This window comes from Danio rerio, chromosome 22 (genome assembly GCF_049306965.1).
Source record: "Danio rerio strain Tuebingen ecotype United States chromosome 22, GRCz12tu, whole genome shotgun sequence".
NCBI lineage: Eukaryota > Metazoa > Chordata > Actinopteri > Cypriniformes > Danionidae > Danio > Danio rerio.
Genome location: NC_133197.1, coordinates 15,678,815 through 15,696,762, shown reverse-complemented (window position 1 = coordinate 15,696,762; position 17,948 = coordinate 15,678,815). Strand labels below are relative to the sequence as shown.

Here is a 17,948-nt window from a genome sequence, read left to right as displayed (position 1 = left end):
AAGAGTGTAAAATCTATTTTTCCAGAAAAGTGGCATATAATCAAGCAAATCTATGGATGATGATTTCCCCCTATATAAAAAAAAAAAACTTACAGATATGAATAAAACCTTCATTTACTTTCACATATAGAGAAAACAGCCAGTGCTGCCAGATATAGCTGACTTTTTCCAGCCCTAAAGCTGTCCAAAACCCGCCCAAATGCACAAAAAACCACCCAAAATATCAGATTAATAATTTACTTCATTTTTTTAAATTTAAATCAGATATTAGCCTTATACTTTTTACCATACAGCAACCATACAACAGTCACAGAACCTCAATAGTAAAATTACAACATAACTGGATTACATAACAACCCTGCATTTATTGTTCTGAGGATTACACCACCTATTTTCCTATATCTTGTAGATGTATTTGCTTAAAGATGATATTTAAATAGTTTAAAAATTCTTTGCATTAAATACTCTGTGAAATAAATATAACAAAATATAAAACATTTTTATATATAAGATTAATCGAAATCGAATCACAATTTGAAACATTTCCATTAGCTAAATTGCAAGATGCTGTAATATGAAATATGTATGTATTATTTAATTTCCCCTGGCTATGGCAAATGCATGACTGCAGTCTGTTTGTGATAGTCTTAATAGCCAATTGAGTGAGCACCCAATCAGAATTGCACAATTGAACTATGTGGAACACCCACAATAAAAAAAATTTATGAAAAAAACAGGAAAGCACGGACAATTGGGATACTGGCGTCTGCTGCTTCAGAAGCATTAATAGTCAAATTAATATATATATATATATATATATATATATATAAAAAAAACAGGACATTGGTAATATTGGAATATTTTGGGTTTTAAAGTAACAGAGTCCACACAAAAACAGGTAATTTTAAAGAGCTGTCACAAAAATGTTGCTACGGATTACAGAATATTGAGCTGAAGCTTGACTACAAAGTTAAAATGGCAAATCAAATTGCAATATGTGTCAAAATTTTTTATTTTTTTCCAAATCCCACAGCCCCTATATCCCTATATATATATATATATATATGTATATATATATATATAAATAAAGTAATCTATAAAACAACATCTTACGTACCTAACAAGTGCATGTATATTTTTAACATGCTGTTATCTTGAGCAGCCATCCACGCGACTAAGGTACTTCCTTTTGTCAGCCATCAAAAGCACCGTTTTACCCTGGCACGCCCACTCATTTTCTTTCGGTTACAAATACAATTGTACCAGGATTTCCCAGTAACTATAATTAAGTTTGGTGGGCGAGAAACAAAAGGGGAACCTCTGTAGCGTGGGGTTACTAAATGTGGATGTTGATTTATTTATAAAATGTTTTATTTATTATGTAGAAATACACAGTTTATATAAATAGTGCTTTCTTGTAAATGTTATATTAAATATATTTATTAATTAATGCAAATATTATATCTAGAAATGTGTATACATGCATATAGACATACATATATATGTAAACTAAATGTATATAGTACATAAATTGGGAATATATTAGTTATAATATATATATATATATATATATATATATATATATATATATATATATATATATATATATATATATATATAAACATTATATATTTTTATATTTTGTTTAACTAAGGCTTATTTAGTTATAAAAGTGTCAAGTAGGTTTTATACAGAAATGCAAACACTTTTTACGTTACATATATTTAAAATATTAACAAATATATATATATATATATATATATATATATATATATATATATATATAATAAACATGTTTAAATTCTTCTACATTTAATCTGTTCTTTAATATTTATACATGTGTACATAATATATATAAAACTGAAATGACTATTGTCTTCATACAAGGAACTGATGCAGAAACTGCAGTGTAATCATGACTCGAATACCTGCTTGTCAACTTGATGAGACAAACTTAAAAGAATATGTATTTAATATGCATGAGAAGCTCATTAACATGTCAGACACTCACTTATGTTATTCAAAACGAGGAATATGTGCAGATGCCAGTGCAGTCATGGAAAAAAAATCACCTCAGTTCAAAGCTTGTTGAGACTTATGTCTTGTTCTTGTCAACTGGAAACTCCCTATAGCAGGTTAACTAATCTTTAAAACATAACTTGATTAACAGGAGTGTAATTAAACAACTGAAAGTGATTTAACATTAACTATCTAAAACCACATCCTATTTGATTTCTGTGCCAAAAAGAAACAATAAGCACGTGTGATCACCACAATCGAGTGTGATTTCGCTGCCAAATTAAATTGGGGAAATAAATTATTATTAACTGAATCTCAGAAAAAACTGTTTGTCAAAGACTTCTTGAGAAAACGTGATTTGTGTGTAATATTTTGCACAACAACTAAGCCTTCAGGACAGGAAAGAGAGACAAAGCCTTTTGACTAAAACTGGATCTATCTGAAATGTAACTAAATGGTCACTTAAAACCCAAATATACACACATTATTTCATACCAGTTCATTCTTATAGCAAAATGACACTCAATTATAACAAAAACACTTATTTAAAACCTTAGTTTGTCATTATGTTATGCTAGTATGCTAACTGGTTAACGAACTGCCAATTCAAATACACAAACTAATACATAAGAAAATACACATTTCTAATACATACCCATCAGCGTGAGATGTTTTCTACGCGCAAATACTGCTGTTTAAAATTTAGGATGATTTAAATGCTCATTTTTGGCCGTTTGAACCGATCTGAAATTTGAATATTAAACAGCTAGGTTAGCCGGTGTGCTAACAAAACAAAGCTCGTAGCGTTCGGCTTATTTCTGAAGTTAAAACGATCGTATCGTGAATTCCTTGGCGTTTGTTACAATATTTAGTTAACCACATCGTTTTAAATGACTACAAACGTAAGACTAACCGAAAATAAAGTATATTTGTATAAAATAATGCGCTCGTGAGAGTTAGCATTTATGCTACGCCGGTTGGTGCATCTTAGGTAACGCTTACAAAGCTCATTTGTTATAGTTTACGTACTTTAGTCGGTTTTTACAAATAATTCCTGCAGAAATGTCAGTTTTTGTGTTTTTTAATGTGATTCAAGCTATTCCGTGACATTCCTAAGCTAATGATCATTCTCATTGTTCATCATTTATAAAATGTATTTATATAAAAACAGACCCCAAAGGGGCAAAAACCGTACATTATGTAACTTAAGCAGTAAATGGTGTACTCACATTATTTGGTTCAGCTCAATCTTCACAGAAGAAGGGCGAGCATCGCCTGCTGCTGTAACGAAAGTTTCTTTGGACTGACTGACTTCAGTCTCAGAGCTCGAGTGAAAGAAGTCCACTATTGCGCAACCGGAGATCATCCACATATCATGATAGTGTCCTTAATAGATTTACAAATCTCGAAACCTACCAAGACAACACTGGAGAGGACTAGTTATTTTAACTGAACAACGGCCAACAAGCATATAAAGGTTTTGAAACGAAATTTGTCTTTAATTTGCATTTTTAAATATTTAGTGAAAAAAAGGAAACTTTGGAGAGGAGGGGTGTGTTGTCTAAACATTTTATCTACATGCATAGCTACAAATATATATTTTTAAACTAAATTATAGTAGTGGATGCAAAAGTGACCACAAGAGCATTAGCCATTGTGGTTGCCAAGCCACTCCATGTGGTGTTTACTGCATTGGCATGCGGTTTCTAGGTGGTAAACTTATAGCTTACCTCAATTATGATTCCTTGATACCTTTTACGTAAATGTATAAAGCTTTGTCACAAGGCGTGTTTGCCAAGTGACATATTTACCTGCTAATTATAGCTGACATATCTGAGATATTTCAAGATTGTGAAGGACAGTGAAGGGAAAAACTCGCTAAAAAGTTATGTAAAAGAATATGTAATTTAATTATAAGACAGATACATGTACATGAAGTCATTAAAAAACGTAGAAATGTTTGCACCAATTTCAGAAACATCAAGTAATGCCAAAACACAAGTGTGTTTAAATATAGTACAAAACCACAATACTGCCTTAAGTGAATCACTTCATACAAGGCACTTAGTTATTGACACATAAGGAGTCATCAGGTGAAGACAAATATTTCCACATAAAAGGAAATAGCACCTGTTAAAGGGATAGTTCACACAATAACTAAAAGTTTTAAACTTTTTAGTTTTTTTTGTCTTTAGTGGAGCACACAATATGAAAAACAAACGAAAGATGATTTTGAAGAAAAAGGAAAACCTGTAAACATTTAGTACCATAGTAAGAAAAACAAATACTATGGAAGTCAATGACAGATTTTCAGATTTCTTCCAAGTATCATCTTTTGTGTTCAACAGAATAAAAAAAACTTAAAAGGGTTTAAAACCTTTGAAAGAGGAATAAAAAGAGGGTAAATTTTAATTTGTGGGCAAACTTTCCCTTTGGGTTAGACAAAACAAGACAAAGTTAAAGACATTAAAACATACTTAAAAGCTTTAAATGAAAAGCGCACTTAAAAATAAAATTCATTCATGGTATGCCATGTAAACAAACATTTGAGGATTGCATTAATCCCTCAAACCCCTCTGATGCACAGAAGCAGCCCGATTAGGAAAACACCCATGATGCACTTTAAAAGAGCTTGGGGAGCTGCCGTAACCTACTCAGATCTAGGAAATTTCCCACTGACCCCTGAGGGTCCACAACTTCCTGTGTTCTCTGGTTTTCAGTAAGCGAGGACCTGCGTTCAATCAGATTTCTCTTTGTGGCATTCTCCTTCTCTGAGTTTGTCCCGCCACGCAAAAGCAGCTGCATTTTAGGCCTCAAGTCTTGTAGTATCTGCTCTTGAGAGTCAATGGGAGATGTATGGAGATTGACAACCGGCTTGTTTGTTATGTTTTTTAGAACGGCTGTGTTTTGTTCTTCACGTTCTTGCCCAAGGCTGATTGTTTTAGATGTTTCATGTTGTACTGAACATCCAAGAGCAGAATCTACCTGGATGGGGTCCTCCTGCTCTTCCTCACTGCTGATTTCTCCTTCAATCAGTCCATATTTCTTCATGTATTTACAGGTAGCTAGGGACATATTGCTGGGGGACAGGATACTGAGTGCAACATTGCTCTTTTCCACAGCCGGTCTTCTCAGGAGAATTGTGCTGGGGTCTGAATGTGGGCTAGAGGACTGACTGCCCAGTGAGAGTCTTGAAAGTTGTGAGTCGCTTAGGTACTTAAGTGCAATGGCATTGGCCTCAAGACTAAGGTCTACGCTGCCACTTGGCCCCCAAATGCTGGCACCCACTGGTTCAGAAAGAGCTAGTCTTGGAATCACTGCTTCAGGGTTTATGCAGGCAAGGGTACTGAAGGGAAAAGAAACTGCATTAGAAACGAACCCTTAGTTCATTAAAAAATAGAAATGTTTTTAGTCACTCCTATGTCGTTAAAAACCCCCGAGACATTTGCTCATCTTCAAAACACAAATTAAGAAATTCACAACTTTCTCCATTGACAACAAGGTTCCAAAAGATACCATCCTCAAAACAGACCATATATTTGTGTGCGGACATGGAACAAAAATAACAACTTCATTCAAGTTTCTTCTCCTCAGTGTCAGTATATTGTGCATTTTCACGAGCACTGTGCACTGATGTATACCCCAGATGTCTGCAAGCAACTTCCTCAGTTTGAAAAAGCACAGGCATATCCAAGGTTATATGTCAGAGGCTAAACAAAGCACGGTGCATGAATGCTTGCCCTATACTGACACAGAGAAGAAGAAACTGTTATGTTTGTGCACACAAAAGTATTCTCATAGCCTGATAATATTCAAATTTAACCACTGAAGGCATAAAGTATGTATAAGAATGTTTTCTGCCATTTTTCATGAAGCTTGCGGTCTATAAAGGTTGAGAGAGTTCTCAGATTTCATCTAAAATATTTTAATTTGTGTTCCAGACAAAGGTCTTAGGGGTTTGGAATGCCATGAGAGTAAATAATTAATACAGGGTACATGCAGGAATCCTAAAGGTAATTTTAACAATTATTTAAGACCTCATCGCAACTTCAAGTTCTAATCAGTATTAAACCTTTAACTTAATAAACAGTTGTTAATAAACAGTTGTAGTTAAATAAATAAATGAAGCACAACCTTGCAACAGAACTCAGACAAGCTCGAAAAAACCAAAGCTTGAAAGAATAAATTACGTGGTTGTTTTCAGCAACAGGCTTCATCCACTGTTAAAAATTGTCATTCACCAACCAGGAGTGTGCAAACTTACATTTTCCCATTTTGCAGTCTGTTTTGCTACATATGGAGAGCGTCACATTAGCTTCTCGTGTTTGTCACAAATAACATGACATCACCTGGGTGGAGGAGCTTGGCCAGATGTGCCCTGGCCCGAACCAAATCGCATGGATCGGGCACGCAGTTGTTAATATTAGGGGGAAAATAAATATATATTTATGCTTTTTTTGGGGTCAAACACAAAATTTAAGACCTCACAAATCACGATTATGACTTTAATACCATTTCAGGGCCCTTACTTTTTTTTTATAATTGGTTTATCAACTTAATACTTTGAGGGTGCTGTCACACCTGTGAATGGATTCATTTGTTCCGAAACAGGGATTAAAATTGTTACATTGTTGCACTTTGTTCTTGGTGTAGTTCGCTTTCACACGGCAAAGTTTCTAAACGGACCAAAATAGCTAAAACAAGTCACGTGCAAGTAAACTCTCCTCACATTGGTCAGAGTTTCACATTTATTGCGTCATGCGTCCTTACTTTATATCTGCGCTTTAATTTTGAATGGTGACACCCTCACATGTAGTCAATAAATATAGAGCAGAGGTAAGACTTTCTCATTCACAGCAGTTGGCTTATACATTATAGGCTCTACATTATAGAGAGCAATAGCAGATTAACTACTGCACTTCGGTCAATTTTCCTAACGGATAAACAGCTCTCGTTAATAGTTCAGCATGCTTTCACTTTCGTATTTTACACGAAATGCACAATTAACGGTAGGAATGACATTCCGCCCTACTCATCACGCTCTCTTCATATAGCCGTATGCCTATTACATATCCATAATATACTGTGATATAACCGGACTCGAATCGTATCGCTTTCTCACTACAATCTATCCGTTCCAGAGTTTGTTTCAATTGAGCCGAGACCACCTCAATCAGGCGACCATGGAGCGATTGTTTTGGCGTGGATCCGAGCGCGATTGCTGGATTCACATATGCCAAACAAAACTCACTAACTGGGCAAACGAGACAGGTTCCGAAAAAGTTCTAGGTGTGAAAGCATCCTAAGAACATGCGGACACCCTGTAATAACATAATTTTCACTTTTGCAGGAATTAACACTTTAAAATGCACTGATAAAAGCAATACAGTGTTTGTGTGTTTACCTGGCACTCTCCACAGTGGCACGTGTCGTTTTTTCCTGAGAAGAGTCTAAGTCGATGTTCACCCCAAACTGTTGTAGCTGTTTTAATGTTGCACTTAAGACACGATCCTGATTAGGTGGACTAGATGGCTGCTTTGTTTTTTGAGTCTGGGGTATGGAAGAAGTTGTCAGTGGTTTCCTTGACTGATGGACAACAGGGGACAGACTTTGTGTTTTCAGGAGACTCTGTTGGTCCTGCTCTACCTTATCCTCCACAATCACAGAGTCTTGCAGACGGCTTTGCACCTGACCCTGAAGCAGGAATTAAATTGTTAGGTTGGTTTTAAAATACTTGTATTTTACGAATTTTACAACTAAAAAAAATATAGTAGATGGACCATACCAAGAGCTCGTGGTAAAACCTTGGGTCATCAATTTCTCTATTTTCAGACAGATCTTTGCTTTGTGACTGAGATTGATAATACATGCTTGCACTCTCTCCCAACACCGGACTCTGAAACATTTGGACTCCAAAACCAGACGACGTGCTGCCAAGACAAATAAAATTACAATATAGGCCAAACAATGACTAATAAACAAAAGCAAATGCTACACCATTTGCCAAAATCAGGTACAGTGGACTTAAAAATGTGGTTGAAGACAGCCAAGTACAATACTGATCCTGGAAGGCCAATGTACTGCAGATTGTAGCCAAGACACAACTTGCAAACAAGTTTCAAGTGAGTCTGAAGACCTTGATTAGCTGGTTCAAAAAGTGTTTAATTGGAGTTTGAGATCAACTGCTTGAAAGCACTGGCTTTCCAGGAAAAGATTTGGTTTTCTCTTGGCTTATAAACAAAACAGAGCTTATTACTTGTGTTGTGGAGATGTTGGATGCTGAGGAGATCCTGGACAGTGCTCTTCTGAGTAATGACATGCACTTTCAGATCTGTCTCTGGAAGTGACTGTGCTGTCATTTTGACATCCAGACTTTGGCTCAGTCTCTGTTTGCCATTCCAGACTTGAGGCCTCATGTGTGGAGGTCTCCTGAGGAGTGCTCCAAAACAAACTAGCCCCTAAATATCAAACAAGGACAAGAATGTCATATTGAAAGGAATGCAAAATGATAAAGAATTCAACAATATAAGATCTTCAATCCAAGTACCTGTTCCTACAGCAATACTGACACTTGTGCGTTTAGGTGGCGATGCTGGCACTTGATTGGGTCTTTGCTGCTGAGCATTTTGCTCACTAGATACCTCAGGAACCTTGCTTTGAGACTCAAGGAGTTTTTGAATCTGTTGAGCAAAGTTTATTAACAACAGGAGATGGTGGGTCAACTATAACCTATTAGTTACTATTACTAATACATACCTGGAGTTGAAGTAGTTTCAGCTGGCGCTCTTGATCAATCAGCATCCTGTAGGCATCAGCAGGTAGGAGACCCATAGGGGTGTCTAAGCAGGGTTCTTTGCTACCCTTCACTTGGCAGCACTGGGCTTGACAGGAAGGGGTTTGCTCAACCAAACCTTTATTGGAGATTATTGTGGGGACACATGGACCAGATGATGGAGAGTAGTGAGGAGGAGTAGAGTGATAGCAAACAGGACTTTTAGTTGGAGATACACGACATCCCAAAGACTGTCGAGATGGTGATAGGCAGTGATCCCCAGGTGGGACAGTCTCAGGGCTGCAATGAAATACACAAGGACTGTGAACAGCAGTGGGATACCCTGGTGTCCCTTGCCAGGTGTTGTTTTGATATAAGGGAGCAACGCTGGGATGGTTGGTGCAGCAGTTGCAAGGATTTACAGCTGGGGTGCTATGGAAGATTCTATGTTGGGATGGATGAGGGACAGGGGTCTGGCTAGGTACTGATGAACTCTTTTTGGCACTGCTATGACCTGATGTTGGAGGCCCAGAATAAATCAGCTGGGGTTTGTTTGGGAAACCCTGAGATAAACGCTGCCTTTGTTGATGAAAAGAGCCATTGGGTGAAGCGTTTTTTGTTGAGGAAGAGGATGAAGATGATGATACTGATGATGCTGAAGAGCCTTCTCTTGATCTTCTCATTGAGGGCAGTGATTTTCGACTCACACTGTGTTGTGGTGTTTGTTGTGATGGATTAGGATGTAACTTGTTCTTCGGCTGAGAAAGAATGGGAGTTAGTGGTCTTCGGATTGGAGGGGGTTTAGTAACGCTTCCCTGTACTAGAGGTCTCAGAACAGAGAGACCCTGGAGGGCAGGACTACTGTTTCTCCTATGAACATTTGATTGACTATGAGAAAGGGGAGTTGAGCCTTGAGTATTAACAACACTCCCATCCAAAAAGCTGCCATCTAAAACCATGGAGAGCTCTGGTACTAAAGGATGAACACGTTTAGTCTGCTGACTAACAGGATGAGGGTTTGGAGATGGTCGAGGAGAGAGGTCTTCATCTTCTACACCCGAGTCATGATCACTGATAGACAGCTTATTCTGAGGAGCAGCAGATGCTGCTCCAAGAGTCGTCCTGAAAGAATAAAGCATAAAGTTATTTTCAACCTGCATTTGGTTGTATTGTATTCTGTCAGATACACTAAACAGCCAAATGTAAATGTCAACACATTTAGAGAAATATAAAAACAGTACCCTGTTAACACAGACTGTGAGAGCACTTCCTCAAACAACACAGTTTCCTGATTTTGATTTTCAGAGCTGAGCTCAAATTGTAAAGGTCGTCCTTCTGAAGGCTCAACATTCTTTATTGGGGGAAGAAAAAAAAAAAACGTCACTAGACTTTTAACAAATAAACCAGAACAACCAAATAACCAAAGATCTTCAGATCAGTTAGCGGAAAAAAACACTTTGCTTTAAAAATGATGTCTAAAAATCTGGTTTAACCCAAAAGAATAAAGAATTATTTTACAAAAAACTAATCACATTGGCAGTCAAGATGCATAAGGAGATGACAATAGTATTGACAAATTAGCATTTGATAAAGTGACAATGAAGGCCTAGACAGACTGACCTTATAAAGTGTGAGTGAATCTCTGCTTGTGAGCAGCTGAAAGCTCAGTTGCTGCTGTCCAGTGCTTGGCTTACACTGGTAAAACTCCGGATCTCGATGAGTCAGGGAATACAGGACCACCAGGAAGGTGCCTCCCTCTGACAAAACCCTAGAAAACCCCAGTTATTAAATACAAACATCAACAAGAGTTAAAAAATATAATGTTTCAGATTCAACAAAACTTCTAGCAACATGTGGAAGAGATATTTTTCCTAAACGTAAATGTGTTGAAATAATTTAAACAATAATAAAATTGCTTTTCAACAAAATTTTTTAACAAAAAAAAAAAAAAAATTAATAGGAAGATTTTTTATAGATTTTACTCTCAAAGTGCTGGTAGCAGATGTATGGGCTACTCACTTGTCCTGGAGGGAGGAGCTGTGCAGGTACCTCAAACACCACGCCCACACCAGGGGATTATGAATGTGTGTAACCCCACTCAACCATCTGTCAACATGAGAACAACTGTTACACACCTTCTCTGAACATCTTGCAGGACTCCAAACGCATAATTAACAGAGCTGAATTGTAAATCTTTCCAACAGGCAGATCAATGCAGCAAGAAAGTGATCGTTTCTAAACAATAAAAGGTTCTTACATTCCAACTAGAGGGAGAGTGTAAGCCTTGGGATCAGATTCAAGTATGAGGAGAAGCTTCCTGGTCTGATCCATGGTTAGAAACCTGAGACAGAACAGCACATTTTAAAAACAGAGACTAAATGTGGTAATACATGCAAACAGAAGTGCTTCCTTACCCACGTTTACTGTTTTGGGTCACACCTGCAGGGCTACTGAGGTTCCTGGCCAGTGCGGTAGGGATGATGGGCACAGCCCTAATAGGGACAGCATCTAGCGTGCAGGCCAAAGTCACAGCAGCCCAGGATAAGTTAAAGGTGAGCCTGTCCATGTTCTCAGAACAGCTGAGTTGAGCACGCAAGGTGAGGAGTTTGGATAACTCCAGCAACTCTTTACTGCAGCAGAAATGTTGAAGCATCTACAAAGAGACCCAGAATGAACATTATGTAAAAGCCAAGGATTTTCACAATGCAGAAAATCTAGACAGACTCTGCAGATTCGAGTCAAATATATATATATATATATATATATATATATATATATATATATATATATATATATATATATATATATATATATATATATAAAGTACAATGTTGTCCTATAAAATGTTTTCTTAAAAAATAGTTTTTCAATTATCAAACACGTTTTATGATTTCAACTAACTGGACATGGTTAAATACTAAAATAAAAATAAAAAAATACTGCAACTTTTTGATAAATTTATTGCATTCATGCTAAATAGAAAAAAAAAAGATTGCACTTATTCGTTTATAGTAATTTTTGTATTCTCTCTACAAGAATTATACAAGAATTAGTTTTTTTTTACTGTATAATTTATATTCCTCTTGCATAGTTTTTGTGTTACCAGTTTACACCCAGTGTCTGAGTCTTAAAAAAAGTCTTAAATTAATACAACATTCAGTTTAAATTAGGCACTGTGGAAAGCACATTAGGAAACCGCGGCAGATGGAAGCGGTGCACACTTCTAAACACCTGTCTCTAAGGAACACAGTTTCACAATCAGGGCAGCTGTTACTGACAGGTTACAGGGTGATGTTGATAACTATTATGCCACAATAGATTGCCATAGCAACAAGAGGAACGTGCCCCAGCCGTTAGATCCCGATCAAGTGCTGCTAGCAATTTTCAGATCAACTACCTTAAACGAGATGTTCAAATCCTCACTCGAGTGTACAGTGCTGCTAGCTGCATGCTGGGCTTCGAATACACATGGCACAAGGATGTCTCCTGGGAGCAGAGCAGTTGGTGCTTTCCCAAGACATCCCGTCTGCTCTCTACCTGGATCAAAACGATCCAGGGTTATAGTCACACCTTCCTCATCTGGGAAGAAGCAAAATTTTATGCAGTAAACTTGGCACATAGTACATTAAAATTTGAAATGATCAGGGATTACAGGATGTCTATATTTAAAACTTCTCAGAAAACTGCAATATACTCACCACTGTCTACTGCAAGTGTCCCAAGCAGAAAACAGAAAAATCGAGGCTTGTTGGTCTGTCTAGCATGACGGTGAGCCAAACGTAATGCCTTTTCTACCAAGAAGAGTCTCGGATTTCTGAAACAGATAAAACAGCAAAATTACAATCTCAAAAATACTTTTAGTAGGGCTGGGCAATTAATCGAAATCAACATTCAGAACCTATAATCGATCTAATTTTTACCATGTGTGGAGTCACGTGACCCTGTTCTTTTAAGGCTGATTTATACTGTTGCATCAAATGCACTGGTATGGTCCGGTGCAACCTTCAAGCAGTAGCATACCCGTGTTCCTCCAAAAATGTAACTAGACGTTGCACGTTTGCATTACATTGACGATGATTGGAAGCTGTGCCAGATTTGCCTTGAGATAACATATTTTCTATTACAATAAAATTATTATCTACATTAAAATATTTGTGCTCAGAAGATGCAAGAAATGCACTGTTAAAAATAGTATTTACAAGATATACAAGAGTTCTTTTATTTAGAAGAGATACTGCTAATTTTTTTAATTTTGCAACATTTAATTTTGCTTCCAAAGGTGCAAGTTATTTATTTTCATTTTTTACAAGAAAAAAAGTGACTGTTGGTTTTAGGCAATGTGTGTTTTAATTTCAGTTGCTAAACGTTAATGTTCAAATAATCAGAGATAGTAGACGGTGTGTGTTTCCTTCAATTATTTTAAAATAAAGCAATGCACCCTTCATTCAAAAATCTCTTACTTTTAATATGCAAGCATATTTACTGTATAAAACCTGTTAATGAACTATGAGGGCAAAACAATAAAATAAACAAATAAAATAATCATTAATGAATCATATTAGAGTTAAAATGTATAGTAAATCAAGATTTTGATTTTAGGTCACATCGCCCAGCTCTAATTTTTAGTATAAACATAAATTTGGCTCTGCATTTACACAATGCCCATTCAGGCTCAAAAAGGCAAACATTTAGAAAATCATGCAGTTAAAATTTCTGCAAAAATGTGATTTTATGAAAATCAATGCACATGACTCATGATGTTCAGTGTATAGAGAAAACATTTACGCACTTGATAAACAATTTATCCAGAATGACTTGCACTGGAGACTCACATTTTACAAGTTCTTTTCATGGAAACCTACCCCAGAATTTTTGCATTTCTAGTGCCATGGTATTTTTGACAAATACTTGGCAAAATCCTTATGTACCGGTCTTACGTAGGCCTGTCACAATAATCAATATATCGCTCAACACATGGACATGACCTCAATCTTTTGTTGTGATGCAATACATAAAAAACAATTCCAGCAACACTTTAGCTGTTTGTGAAACCGCTTGTTGTCTGTTAGAGGTGTCAGTGTCACTATGGTTAAAAACACTAAATTACTATAGTATATTTTCATATGGGTGTCTTACAACTGAAAATAGATCTGGTAGCAGATATTGTAGCCTCTGTTACTTTCTTACCTTTTTTGTTAACATTTACTCTTATTTATTTAGGATATGGGTTTTCACATTCTGATTTCCATGCCTAATTATTAAAATGACTAATTAAGTGAAATATTCTTAAGAATAAAATTTGATGTGTTCTTTGGAAGAGTGTATTTGCATTGTGATGCTATTATATTGGCATACTGTCATTATACAACGAGTGGCATAAAATGACAATAATATCGTTTATTGCAATATATTGTCATGCAATACATCGTTCAACAAAAATGGATATCATGACAGGCCTAGTTTTATATATTTAAGTTGAACTTTACTGTTAAATTTCACAACAATCACAACTAATGACCTAGCATGCATGATAGAGTGCTTTTGTTTTTGGTTTTATTTTTAAAGATAATCTTTTTATCTGCATCCAAGACATAAAAAAAACTTGATATAATAGTCATGATTCAAATGCATGGAAACATTTATTTAAGTTAAATGCCAAGGCATCATGATTCATTTGTACAACTGACATAAGGCTAAATGGAAACTGAATTTCTTTACTCTTTACTTTATTTCTTTTTCATTAATAGTAATCCTTTTGTGCTAGTGTATCTGTGTGACAAAAATAGAGCTGCACAATATATTGTTTGCAAAAGCATAACAACCAGTTTGAAATAATTCATTATTTCTAAATAGAGCTATTATAGTCATTATTTATATTGCATTGATAAAAATTGCATTAACTATTAAGGTTGCATCGTTTATCAGTACTACAGTAGTATTGCAATACTATGGCTACAAAACACTGACAGTGCTACTGTAGTTTGTAAACGGTAGTATCGCCATTAATGGTCCATCTAGAATAGATAATGTTTGATGTGAAAAAGTCACTAGAACGCTCACACGTTTGTGCAACAATCAACCTTTTTCCTATTTTAATAGTCTGTGGAGCTCTTTAAGGTTGCAAGTTTTCTAATGTTTCCTGATGTTTCAAATACACATCTAAATGAGTTTATTTCTGTTCCTCTCAATATGATTTAGAAGCTACAAAAACAGCAATAATCTCTAAAAAAAACAATTCACAAAGTGAAATTTTGAATTACTTTGGATTGCTACCTGATAAGACAAAAAAAAAACAATGAATGATAAACGCAAAATAGCAACAGGAAACATTGAAACAATTTTTGAGCACTCAATATAGCCTTTTTTTTTTTTGGAAAAATGCAATTTCATTTGTTATAATATGTATCTTTATTTTAATAAATTTTTGTTGGTCAGTTATCTACAAAATAAACAAATAGAATGAATGAATTTTAGTTGAAGTGACAGGCAAAAAATATACATTTTTTTAATAGTTAGGAAATTATGAATTAAACTCAAGGCGTATTATGACATGTAAAATATAGCATTTCTGACAATTTTGTTTATAATTTGAGTTATGAATTACAGTATTGCAACATTACTTGGTATTGTGATACTTCAGCTGGTATAAAATCATAATATGAATTAAGGGTATTGCGACAATCCTAATATATATATAAATAAACACACACACACACACACAATATATAAACACATAAAAAGAATTAATTGCAATGTCAGAATTTTTCAAATAAAGTGCAGCCCTAAAAAAAAGGATTCACCAAATAGATTAATGAAAGACTAACCTGTAATACGAGAAATGCAGACTCACAACTTCACCATTGGCAGATGGATCCCACAGAGCCACTTTAGATTTTGGAAATGTCAATGGAGTGAGAACATTGTCTGATGACCTTTAAGAAAATATGTAAAGTCATTACATTTATTGAACTTATATAGTGACTTAGACAAAATGCATTTAAAACAGTTACCTAGTGTTTTGAAGGCTTTCTGCTGCAATGCTGTTCTCCAAGATGTGGGCTGGCAACCCTTTAAAATCCACTTGTACACGGTTCATCCTGTTGAAACAAGGCAATTTATTATACTGACCGCGACTTGAACATAACGTTATCCCTAATAACTGTAAAACAATGCATATTTAAAACATCTTAGATAAGCTATCTAAACGTAACATTTACAGAAGTTTGGCAGGTCCGGTGACTTAGCTTGCATGCTAACGTGTGTTAGTACCATCGACTGGTTAGTATAAGAAACACTAAACCAATCACGCACATTTCAGATATTCTTATAAATCCGTTAATGTTATGATGTGCAAACTCTTACCTGCAGGTTGTTTGGACGGTTTGCACATGCCTTCGTCGTGTTTTAATCGAAAGTCTTACAGGTGTGAGCGTGAATATGAACCACAAATATGTTAAAACTGTCCTCCCAGGCTCTCGAGCGGTTTTAACCGCGGCAAGACGCGACTAATGACTTCTGGGTTAATAATTTAACCCGTTTGGCGTGATAGAAAACGGAGAAATACCGGTTGTTGTCAATAAACAATGAAACACAAGACGAGCGCATTCAACAAACGCAACAACTCGAAAATAAATTGTGGCGCTGTTTCCAGGTTCCAATGGCGGGGCGCTGCTGCAGGGCGGCTCAACCAATAGAAATAGACTTGTGAGGGGCTTTCGACCAATCAGCATAAAGGAATCGGTCCCAGCTTGCTCGCGGAGTGGTTTTGAATGGCTGATAGGATGAGAATACATATTTATTGTAGAAAACTGTTGAATTAATTGTACATTTTCGACCCTATATTTTATTTTACTCTAGAAATACTTCACACCTGCTATGTTTATATAATATTAATGTAGACATACGTTTTAATAAAAATCTTTTTAAATACATATTTTCATATTTTGTACATATTTCATTGATCAATGGCTAAACTGATATTATTATTAATATTATACAATATATCATAATAAAATATAACTTTTAAATAACAATGCATTATAATAATAATTTATACATATTTAAAAATGTACATCTAACTTAATTTATTATTATTTTATTTCATGACAATATTTATGAAGATCGACAGATCTGTTGTATAAAAAAACAAAAAATACACAATACAATTTTAAATTTGAATGATTTATTTAGTTAGTTTAGATTATTAAACTCATAGCTCAATATCAGCTGATTTCATGTATAATACAATAATATGCAATATAATAAAATATATTTATATAATAAAAATAAAATATGATTATTTTTTATTTTATTAATACATGTAATAAACGGTGTCAACAGATATGATTTAAGGATTATATTTATTAAAATCCAATTTATATCATGTTATTTATATTGAAAACGGCAAAGAAGAAGATTTGTATATATTTTAAATATTTTACTAACTTTAATGATCAGCATTAATATAATTTATTAGATTTAAAAATACAATAAAATACAATATGATAAAATATAATCATTTATTATATATAATATTATATAATATTACTTTTCTAATAAAGCATACATATAAAATATATTTAATCAACATTAAATGTCTTATTGATTTTATTTATGTTTTATTAGTACATTAATTTATCAACCCTGACATATACGACATATAATCTATAATAATAAAATACACAATGTGTTGTTAAAACACTAATACTTCTTAATAATATTTTACTTAAATTAAAAAAGAAAGATGTAAAATTTTTTTTACATATTTATAATTTGCTAAATTCATTGATCAACATTGATATATCTATATGAAGAATAAGATTATACAATAAATATATGCAGGGGCAGTTTTAACCAATGAGCGAGGTAAGTGGCCACATAGGACCCCAGGAAATCTGGGGGTTCCCAGTAAATATCTAGAAATATAAATTATACTTATAAACTATTTAACATCGTATTCTATCATATTTTGCATGGTGAGAGTTAAACAAATACAATTTGAACATAAATGAATATTATTTGATATTCAATCAAATATTAATTCATTAATTCATTTTCTTGTCGGCTTAGTCCCTTTATTTATCCGGGGTCGCAACTTATCCAGCATGTTTTTACGCAGCGGATGCCCTTCCAGCCGCAACCCATCTCTGGGAAATTA

At 34.8% G+C, this 17,948-nt stretch overlaps 2 protein-coding genes across 4 annotated transcripts in view; both read right to left on the bottom strand.

The window, feature by feature from the left end:
* The window catches only part of rc3h1a (ring finger and CCCH-type domains 1a), a 48,907-nt gene extending 45,555 nt beyond the window's left edge, over positions 1–3,352 (bottom strand). Inside the window, exon 1 of one of the 2 annotated variants that reach the window (XM_005161719.6) lies at positions 3,249–3,352. The gene's annotated coding sequence lies outside the window, so the exon portion shown is untranslated. Of the gene's footprint in view, positions 1–2,674; positions 3,036–3,248 lie in introns of those variants that run through there. The other variant, XM_073936671.1, reaches the window with a different exon arrangement.
* A 553-nt stretch (positions 3,353–3,905) lies between these two features.
* On the bottom strand, positions 3,906–16,528 carry stil (STIL centriolar assembly protein). 2 transcript variants are annotated; one of them, NM_173244.2, is made up of 16 exons: positions 16,154–16,528; positions 15,802–15,888; positions 15,616–15,723; positions 12,490–12,605; positions 12,189–12,370; positions 11,206–11,444; positions 11,049–11,132; positions 10,811–10,897; positions 10,412–10,559; positions 10,033–10,142; positions 8,776–9,913; positions 8,567–8,699; positions 8,276–8,477; positions 7,805–7,949; positions 7,424–7,713; positions 3,911–5,365 (listed from the first exon to the last, which is right to left on the bottom strand). In NM_173244.2, the coding sequence occupies exons 2-16, from the start codon at positions 15,885–15,887 to the stop codon at positions 4,642–4,644; spliced, it is 3,792 nt and encodes a 1,263-aa protein (NP_775351.2). In that variant the 5' UTR covers position 15,888; positions 16,154–16,528; the 3' UTR covers positions 3,911–4,641. The 2 variants fall into 2 exon arrangements, with proteins under 2 accessions (XP_073792373.1, NP_775351.2); XM_073936272.1 differs by lacking the exons at positions 12,189–12,370; positions 12,490–12,605; positions 15,616–15,723; positions 15,802–15,888; positions 16,154–16,528 and having other exon boundaries at positions 3,906–5,365; positions 11,210–11,307.
* Positions 16,529–17,948: the final 1,420 nt, after the last annotated feature.

Coding starts and splice junctions, on each gene's coding strand:
- stil (NM_173244.2), bottom strand. CDS start 15,887: ATGAACCGTGTACAAGTGGATTTTAAAGGGTTGCCAGCCCACATCTTG. Junction 10,143..10,411: donor ATTCACTCACACTTTATAAG/GTCAGTCTGTCT, acceptor CCCCCAATAAAG/AATGTTGAGCCTTCAGAAGG. Junction 7,950..8,275: donor CCAACATCTCCACAACACAA/GTAATAAGCTCT, acceptor TTGTCTTGGCAG/CACGTCGTCTGGTTTTGGAG.